Source organism: Mustela erminea, chromosome 11, assembly GCF_009829155.1.
Source record: "Mustela erminea isolate mMusErm1 chromosome 11, mMusErm1.Pri, whole genome shotgun sequence".
In the NCBI taxonomy this organism is placed as follows: Eukaryota; Metazoa; Chordata; class Mammalia; order Carnivora; family Mustelidae; genus Mustela; species Mustela erminea.
In genome coordinates, this window is record NC_045624.1 from 21,827,501 (window position 1) to 21,836,967 (window position 9,467).

A 9,467-nucleotide genomic window follows, 5' to 3' on the forward strand; every position below is an offset into this window, starting at 1 on the left:
AATAATTACATAAATTATAAACAGCATAATTACATAAGTTAGATAGGATGTTAGAAGGTGGTAGGTGCAGAGGAGAAAAGTGGTGCCGTGGAAGAAGGGAGGGAGCTGCAAAATGTAGGAGAAGAGTACAACCTAAAATAAGTTGAAAAGGGGCCTATGAACAAGGTTTTTAAAGCAATGAGGGAAGAGGTCTTGCAGATACCTGCAGAAACAGCATTCCAGTCATAAGGACTAGGAAGTGCAAAGGCCCTGAGGTACGAATCTAGTCAAGGACGCTGAGGCAGGAATGGATCAGGCAAGTTTGAGGAACATTAAGGAGGTCCAGGTATCTGGAGCAGAGTGAGCAAGGGGAGAGTAGTCAGTGATGTGGGGGTGGGGCATAGGTGATGTGGCACATTATAACCATAACTGTGGCTTTTACTCTGAATCTCTGAATTGGGAAGTCATTGGAGGTTTTTCTTTTTTTAATATTTTATTTATTTATTTGACAGAGATTATAAGCAGGTAGAGAGGCAAGCAGAGAGAGAGAAGGAAGCAGGGTCCTTGCTGAGCAGAGAGCCCAATGTGGGGCTTGATCCCAGGACCCTGAGATCATGACCTGAGCCGAAGGCAGAGGCTTTAACCCACTGAGCCACCCAAGAACCCCTCATTAGAGGTTTTAGGCAGAGACATGACATAACTGAATATAATATATAATACTAATGATTTTAAAGGATCTGTTTTGAGATAGGCAACAAGGAGGCAAGGGTGGAGTTGGGAAGAGAAGTAGAAAACTCTTGGAATAATCCAGGTGTGGGGCCAACAGGTGTGCTGGCCCTGGGTGGCAACCTAGAAAGGTAAGATACATTTTAGAGGGAGAACTGATGGGATTTGCTGACGAAATGAAAGTGGGATGGAAGAAAGGAGTGAAGGATGACTGCAGGCTTCTTGTCTGAGTGAGCAGAAGGATGGTATTGCCATTTCCTGAGATGGAGAAGGCTGCGGAGGAGTGGGTTGGGTGGGAGATGGTATTCACTTCGGAACAGTGAAGTTCGAGATGGCCATGAGGCAGGAGGTGGTAGCATGTAGGAGTCTGGGGTTCAGGCTGGAGGTGGGAGTCTGGCTGGAGCTCAGTATGGGAATATTGAGGGAGCTGACGATATTCAACACCATGACCCTGGATGAAGGGAGAGAGGAGAGGTCAAAGGACAGAGCTGGGAACTAGGAAAACAGCGTGCAGGGGACCTGCCAGCCAGTAAGATGCGATAATCCAGGACAGCGTAGTATCCTGGAAGCCCAGACACGACATTTTCAAAAGAGGAGAGAGTGACCAGTTGTGTTGAAAGTTGAAGGAACAATGGGCACTCCAAGTTAACCCCTGAGTTGAACCTAGATGCTGTGGGCGAGGACACCGTTTTGGTGACAACACAGTTTTGGTGACGTGAGGGGTGGACAGTCCACGCAAAGAGAAGGATGGAGACGGCAAGGACAGTCCACGTTTCCAGGAGCTCTGCTGTGTGGGGAAGCAAAGAAATGGGCTCATAGCTGGAGGTGGGTGGAAAGGAAGGATCAAGGGTGGATTTTTTTAGGGCAAAAGAAATAACTCAATATTTGTATGCTAATGAGAATGATCCAGTTTGGGGGGGGGGGCGATGGGCCAAGCAATATTTACGCTAAACTGTGTTTTGCTCTAGAGGCTCAGAGAACTGGCGGTTTTTGTTTTCTCCTTTGTGCTTTCCCCTATTTTCCAAATTATCTAACATGAATATTTATTAATTTTGTAATCAGAAAAAAGCCATTAAAATCCACAGAGCTGATTGCTCAAGTGAAGCTTTTCCATGGTGACTCATCCTAGAGGAAAAAAAAAAAAAGAAAGAAAACTACACCAAACCAAAGGGCTGAAAAAAAAGGGGGAGGTGGAGAAAAATTAAATGCAAATAGAGCTCACTCGGAATCAGATAATTTCTTGCCTGGCCCACTGCAATTTCCTCAGCGCCCTCCTTCCTGTCAGTGTCTCCCAGCTCCTGTCCCCAACTCAACATTGCCACTGTCAGAGGGATTTCTCTTAAATGCAAATCTGATCATGTCAGAGCCCTCCAATGGCTCCCCCACAATTTTTTATTTTCGGGATAAAATCTCAACCTCTTCACCTAGCAGAGGATGCCCTTTGTGATCTGGTTGGGCCTCATCGCCAATCGGGGGCCCCCTTCCCCTGCCGGTCCCCCCTCGCCTGCTCTTCAGTCGCACAGCACCCGCACCGTAATTACTGCCTTCTGAGAGCCCAGACTCTTGTCCTCGCTCCCATAGCAACCTGCTGCACTCCATCAGCACACTCATCCACTCCATTGTAATCACTGATTTACTCCCCTCGGCTCCCCACCCCCATGACCCCAGCGCCCCTCGCGATACAGGACCAGAGCTCTTCTCTTTGTATTTCCTGCACCTTGCACACAGTAGGTGTCTCTGTATCTGTGGGTGGAATGAATGCACCCAACTCTTCTACCCCATGATCACAGCTCAGAGGCAGGGGGTGGGTTGGGAGGATGGAGGGCCTCTTCCCTTCTTCAAAAATCTCCAGTGCCGTTGGCCAAAGCAAAAGCCCACACCCAGGTTTTTTCCCTGTCCCTCTCAGTCTGGTGCTATCCAGCAAACACAACTGTACTTCTTTCCTTTTCTCAAATCCGTTAGTTCATCTAACATTTATTAAGCCCCAGCCGAGCGGCAGGTGCGACAGCATGCGCTAGGATATAAAGATAGACAAGGGGCATGATCCTGGACCTTGAGGGGCTTGGGGGTCGGGGGGCTCTGGAGACAAAGACCAACATAATAGCAAGGTCTTTGTCTGGCATAGCTCTTCCTGAACCTGCCAACAGAGTAACTGTTGCGACAGTTGAGGGCCCACCGTGCAAGGGACACTAGGCCAGACACTGTCGCTGAGAAGGTCTGGAAGATTTGGAAGAAATTCGTCCTGTGAGCCAATCACTGCAACATGAGGCTGGAAGCCAGCAACCTGAGGGGTGCAAAGCCTTCCCCTCCCGTTAGCGCCTCTGAGCTTTTCTCCTCCTGGACGCCCTCCCCCTCATCACCACAAATCAAACTCAACACAGCAGCCTCCCCCACCCCAAAGCTACCGGCCCCCAGCTCCCTCGAAGCCAAAATGGGATCTTAAGTGTGACAATCAGAGCTTGATGCAGCACAGACAGAGCGAGTCGTTGGTGTAAATCCCGCCTGGCTGGATCTGGCTGGATGAGGGCTGGGAGTCCGGGGCATCTCACTAAGACCCGGCCCCCCACCCCCAGGGATTCCAGGCCAGGGGAGCACAAGACAGGACAGGCTGAGGAGAACGAGGACGACAGCTCCAAAGGAGCCCGTGGACAGGCTCAGAGTGTCTCTGGGGCCCTTCCTGATGTGCAGAAATCAACAGAAAATTTTGAGAGACCTCTTCATATCTGCTTGCCAAATGCTGCGGGGGTTTCCAGGGCCCAGCAGAAGCAGGGAAATGCAAACTTCAAAATTCAGGCTTGGGCTAAAAATGAGAATCGAGTGCTGTTTCTTTCGATGTGGTACCCTGTCTTGTCTGCGGGAGTGTCCCCATTTTGGTTCGTGGGGAATTAGAGAAAGAGCCCAGCCCTGCACGCTGAGCAGCCAGCACGTGGGGGGATCAAGGTTTCTGAACGGACCTAAGGGACCCAGCCCCGGGCTCACATGGGAAAGGAATGCCCCCAGGGCTCTTATCCCTCGGCACCAGTGTCAAGTGTGGGCGCCGGGAGACTGTTCCCACACTGGGAGCCCTCAGAGAGTAGCTGCGGCACAGCGGGGCCGGGGGAGAATCTAGGTGGCTACGCTCCTACAGGTACCCAACGGCAGAGGGGGGCAGCCGGGGAGGCCTAACCAGCACATGGTGCCCACAAGATCGGCTTGAGGAAGGAGGCTCCCTGGGAGAGCCTTGAAGACAGAAGAGTGGAAACAAAATGCCATGATGTCCAGAAAAGACACTGTCAGGTGTGTGGAGCGGTGGGGGTGGGGAGTTGGCATGGCCCCGAGGAAGGCTCCCTCTGCCCTCCCCGAGGCCAGGTCTGCGGCTCCCCTGGGAGCGCCCTGCCTGGGAGAGGTGTCCGGGACTGAGAGCCTTGCGGTACTGGCTTTGGGAGGGAGGCCACAGCGGGCCCACAGTTAGTCTCATTCATCTCTTCCCGCTTGTCTGGAGTGAAGGGACTCTCTGGTATTGGATGGCTGAGACACCACCAGGACAGGAGGGACGGTCAGAAAGACCAAGGGAGCCGTCCAGTGCTGCCTACTCCTTGTGCCTAGGAAAGACCTGAGCTACTTCCTCCTTCCTGCCCTCCCCCGCCCCAACTCTCCTCCTTGGCTGCGAGCGGCTAATTCCTCCCCAAGAGGACTCACCGGCAAGTGACTGCCATTTCCACACTAGGAGAACCCCCCACCCCGCCCCGCCACGTGGACTCTGTCCTAGATTTAAATATTCTCTGAGAAGTGTGAGATTTCATTCCTTCCACAGCCAGTTCACAAGAACGCAGATGGAACTCTAGAAACAAGATGTCCACTGTTAGCCCTGGCTTATTTTCCTCCTCGTCGGGCCCAAACCAGAAAGCCATGTGGAAGGTGGGGCCCTAGCCGCAGCCCTGGGGCAGGACCTCACCTGGATGTCCTTTATCATGATGCTGTAGGCAAGGCCATGAGACTCCAGGTAAGCTTTGATGTCTTTCAGTTCTGAGAAAGGAACTCTCATATCCACAGGGAGGCTGGGCTTGGCTGGGCTACGCCAGAAGTCCACCTTGGTCACAAAGGAAAGGAGACGAAAGGAGAACAGACATGTTTCTCACACGTCCTTATTCACGATTCGGTAGGCACCTTAAGTAGCCAGGTGGTCGCCTTCTCTTACACGGTTAAAAGGGCCCCAGTTCCTAAGGCCTAGCGGAAAGATGGGAGCAAACAAACCCCCCAACTGAGCCTCCCTCTGTAATTCCCAGCCCCGCCTCCTCTCTCAGCCTCACCCACACACTGCAACTTCACCTGAACCCCAAGAGCCCGACACAGTTGCCAAGAGCGAGACAGCTCGTTGTGTGGGACATGAATATGGACAAGAACCCTGGTCAGAAGAGGAAGGCCTCACTGCCCCTAAGTCCAGGAGAGGTGAGGAGCACCCGATCCGGATTCCCACGTCATTTGAATGCGACGTCTCTTTCCCAATTTATAAAACAGAGAGAGCTGTTCTAAAGTCCTGGGGGAGAGAGAGGTACGCAAACAAATACGGACAAGGGCTCCGGGCCACCCCCAGAAATATCTGGTTGTTTCAAGAGGCCTCCAACATAACCCTTCTAACCTAACGGTTGAAGAAAATGTTTTCCATGGTGGAGTACTTGCAGAGGACAATGTTCTCGGAAACAAATGCTCAGCCTGACAGGGACGAACCCAAATAAAACACAGGTTTGCCAAGCTAAAGCCATTTCAGTTGGGAAACAGATGTGTCCAGGCTACACTCGGCATGGCAGCCCACCCAGGGACCTATGTGCTTCCTCTGTGGCTTCAGGATGTTCCAGTCCCTTGCAAAGTGGCCCCCCGATGGGTCTGCCCTACAGCCCCCCATCTAGGACAGAGGAGAAAGCCAAGAAGGACCACCCAACCTTCTGGGCGAGTGTTCCCAACCTTTCCTGAAGAGAATTTGATTTTCCACAGTGTTGTGCTCTTTGGCGGAGCTGTTTGGCGGGCAGGCTTGGGGTGCGGGGAGCAGGAGGGGGGCTGAAGGGGAAGCCACTCTGAGAGAGTGCAGAATGTGTTCCTCAGCCCTGAGGAGTCCTCACCTTCTGGGGCTTCAGGCCATCCAGATCCCTGAGAACTGAAAGCTGCTTCTCATTTTTAGCCAGGACTCGAAGAACCTGGTCTCTGGAAAGACAGAGGGAAGACAGAGGGAGCTGCGGAGAGGGCCTCCTGGAAGGCTGGGCTGCTTGGAGGCGGCTGCGTGAGAAGACACCAGGCCGAGGGCCGCTGGCAGAAAGGCTGGAGGCTAGAGGACCCAGAGCAGAAGTACACGTAGCTCTGGGAAGCACACGAGTCCTTCAGCCTGGGATAGGGGCCGCTCCAGCCTGAGGACAGGCCACCTAAGGGACTACAGCGCCCAGCTGTAGACAGATGAGCCCAGCGCCAGGACAGAGGGAGGAAGAGCGGGAAAGGCTCTACAGGGGAATGGAGGAGGATGGAGAACAGAAGGAACGAAGGGGAGGAAGGAATAGATCCAGGGGGGCAGGGGAGACCAACTGTGGCCCCAAGGGCTCTTCACACAAGGGCCCAGGGCCGTGATCTGCCCAAACCTTGGGCCCTCTCTGGCCTTCTCTCAAGATCCCGAGGACACAGAAGGGGGGATCAGCCTGACACCACCTTATGGGAGGAAGGTGAGCCCCTTCCCACCCCGCTAGAGGGGCTGCGAGGCGGTGCGACAGCAGCCTGCCTGTGGCCTCTGGGGTCTGCCGTGTGGGAGGGCACCGTCTCCCTCCCTGGCTGGCTCTGATAGCAGGGAGGACAAAGCCCCTCTCTGACCCCCTCTCTGATCACCATACTGGGGATGCCATGGGGTAGTCACCCGCCATGAGCTTTGGGAGGCTGAGAAACAGGTCCCTAGAGGGCCTGGTGTAAGACACTAACGCTTCTCCTTAGTTGCAGGAGGACAATACTGCGTCCCTAGGGTAGGGAGACATAGTCTTCTGGCGGTTACTAACTTCCTTAAGAACCAGAGAAAAGTTATAAAACTTTCCCCCCACGCCAGGAAAAGAAAAAGTAGATATGCCAACAACTTCACCTATAACCAAGAATCAGGGGGTTCAGGAAGCCCTGAAAGCTTCCCCGTGGGCCGCAGATGAAGAACTCGTGTGGGGAGGGACAATAATACAGCCGCTTGTCCCACCCTTGAGCACAGGCATGGGAGATGACCGACCTGAATGGGAACCGAGGTGCCGACTCCCTCCGCCTTGGCCAGGTCCCAGTGGGGCAGTCACCTCCCTCTCCCCACACACACACACCTGGTCCCCAAGCTCTCAACAGCTGCCACACACACACACACCCCCAGTGGAGCAACCACTCACCCTGTGAAATTCATTTGGCCCAAAGCCGTTGCCATAATAAAGCTGAAGACCACGAGCATCCACCTGTCCACAGGGGATGGGCCAGGGCCCGGGCCTCCTCCAGGGGCGCCCTGCATGCTTCTTCCCTCAGGCGAGCTTCAGGGGCCTTCCTCGTGCGCAGGCATGGCCCAGGCCTCAAGGCAATGCAGCACCTAAAGGCCGGCAGGCCCGGCCTGAGAACAGGCATTAGGTTCTCTCTGGGGAGACCCAGCGTGTGACTCGACACGGAGGGCCTGGGGAGAGCTGGGGCCACCCCTCCCCACTGCTAGGCAAATCCCCTCCTGGGAAGAGGAAAGAGGGAAAGAGGAAGACGAGGCTCTTGGCTTTCTTTCCTCCCTGGAGGTTTGCCGGGCCAGCCTCTGGGGAACATCAAATCCTCCATTTCCGCGAAAGATGAGAACAGCTAGAGGCCCAAGGAATCACTCCTTTCCTCCCTCCTCATTGAACTCTTTTCTTTTTGGCTCTCCTTCGCCCTCCCCATCCACTCACACTTCCCCCGGGGCCACGTCCTCCTCACACATAGGGTGTGGACGCCGTGGAAAGAAGGATGGGTTTAGAGACAGAGACCACGTGCTCACTTCCTATCTAAAAGACCAAGGGCAACTGCCCTAATCTCTCTAAATCTCAGTTTGCTCATCAGGAAAATGGGGTTAATAATACCTCCCCTCCCTACCTCACAGGGGTCTGGGGGGGTATTAGATGAGACAGCTTGGGTGAACTGGCTTGGCCAGGCCTGCAAAATAGAATGTATCATTATTTCCGAGCATTAACGCTTAGTCACAGCTGAACCTTACTTAGGTCAGGGCTCCAATGGCAGTGGGGAGGAGGGGGACAGAAGGGAACGGAGAGGGGAACCAAGCAAATAGGTACATAGCATGAGAAGGAATTCGGGAAAGACTCCCTTTCCTCTGTCTTCAGCCGGTCGCTGCTAGGCCGGCACAGGTAGTGCATTTTCTGCTAGACACCAAGGTCACTGCAATCATTATGGTTCTCGACAGACGGCAGAGTCAATTTCTCGGTCCTGCCGAAGCCCCACACAGCCCCCTTTATGGTCCGGGAAGAGCGGGAATAAAGCCGAGGCCAGCACACAAAGCAGTCATATTGGAAGGGGAGAGTGAAAGATGATGCCTGAATGGTAAATGAATCTAACAGAAAATCCACAGGAGGCCAAGGAAAAGCAGAGACTAAAATCCAACAAAGTTGTTCAGCAGAGGACATCAACAAAAGGCCACTTAACTGTCACCGGCGATTCTCAGAAGCCCCCCTCCCCATCCATCCTTTCCCAGAATGACCAATTAACCAGCCATGTGTGCGGAGAAGGGAGCTCTTTCATTGACAGGATGCCCTGCTCCCACCCCCCACCTGACCTACTCCATTATTTCAGGGTTCAGCTGTTCAGACATGCCAAACTCTCCTAGAACCCTGACTTCGGGAACTCTCAGACAGAAACATTAGCAAAGGGTTTCAGGACCTAGAAAAGAAAGCAATTAGGCTTTCCACCCAAGTAGCATTCAGTTTTAGTAGAAACAAGAATAAAAGAGTGTTCTAGTAAACAATAGCTTGGGAATTTAGAAGAAAAAAAGTGGGATGGTACTAGTCACCAAAAGTACCCAGCATCTTCTTGTTCAAAAGCATCACTTAAGTCACTAATAATAAGACAACTATCCCTGTCTTTTTGGTGTAGGGGTGGGGAGAGAGAGAGAGAGAGAGATCGAGAGCAAGAGCAAAAGAGAAAGAGAGAGGAAGAGAGAAGAGTTCTTCAGAACTCTTATGAACTCTACGGCAGCCCTTCCAATAGAACTTTCTATGATAATGGAAATGTTCTATGTCTGCACTGCCCGATGGGATAGCCACTAGCCACTTGAAATGTGGCCAGTGTGACCGAGGGGTGGAGTATCTTATTTTATTTAATTTTAATTAATTTCAATAATTTAAATAGCCACATGTGGCTAATGGCTATCACATTACACAGCACAGTTCTGTGGGAATTCACCAGCCCAGAGCAGTGCCTCTCAGAGACACATGGCTGTGCTTGCCTTAATACCTAATATTGGCTTCTCACTCAAAATTAATTATTCATCTATCATTTACTCAGTAAATGTCTACCGAATTTCTGCTATGTGCCAGGCACTTGCTAACGTGTGAGAATAAAATACAGAACAGACCTGGCCCTGAGGTTTCTAATGGGGTAAGTTAAGTAAGTACTAAGTACAATTATTTTGCAAATAATTGTAAAAATGTCACAGGTGTGTGTGTTCCAGTGTGCCATGAGGACAGGTACCACTGCCTCCATACAGACTGAGGAGACAGGGAGAATCTTCTAGAAGAAGATCTGTTGGAGGAATTTTATCT

At 52.4% G+C, this 9,467-nt stretch overlaps 1 protein-coding gene across 1 annotated transcript in view; it reads right to left on the minus strand.

Annotated features, from left to right (window-relative positions):
- CPA5 (carboxypeptidase A5) overlaps positions 1-8,862 on the minus strand; it is a 21,876-nt gene extending 13,014 nt beyond the window's left edge. Inside the window, exons 1-4 of the mRNA XM_032305428.1 lie at positions 7,789-8,862; positions 7,077-7,288; positions 5,802-5,883; positions 4,640-4,774 (exon numbers count right to left, since the gene is read on the minus strand). Of these exons, the coding sequence (XP_032161319.1) occupies positions 4,640-4,774; positions 5,802-5,883; positions 7,077-7,192 (333 nt within the window). The 5' untranslated portion in view covers positions 7,193-7,288; positions 7,789-8,862. The remainder of the gene's footprint in view (positions 1-4,639; positions 4,775-5,801; positions 5,884-7,076; positions 7,289-7,788) is intronic.
- Positions 8,863-9,467: the final 605 nt, after the last annotated feature.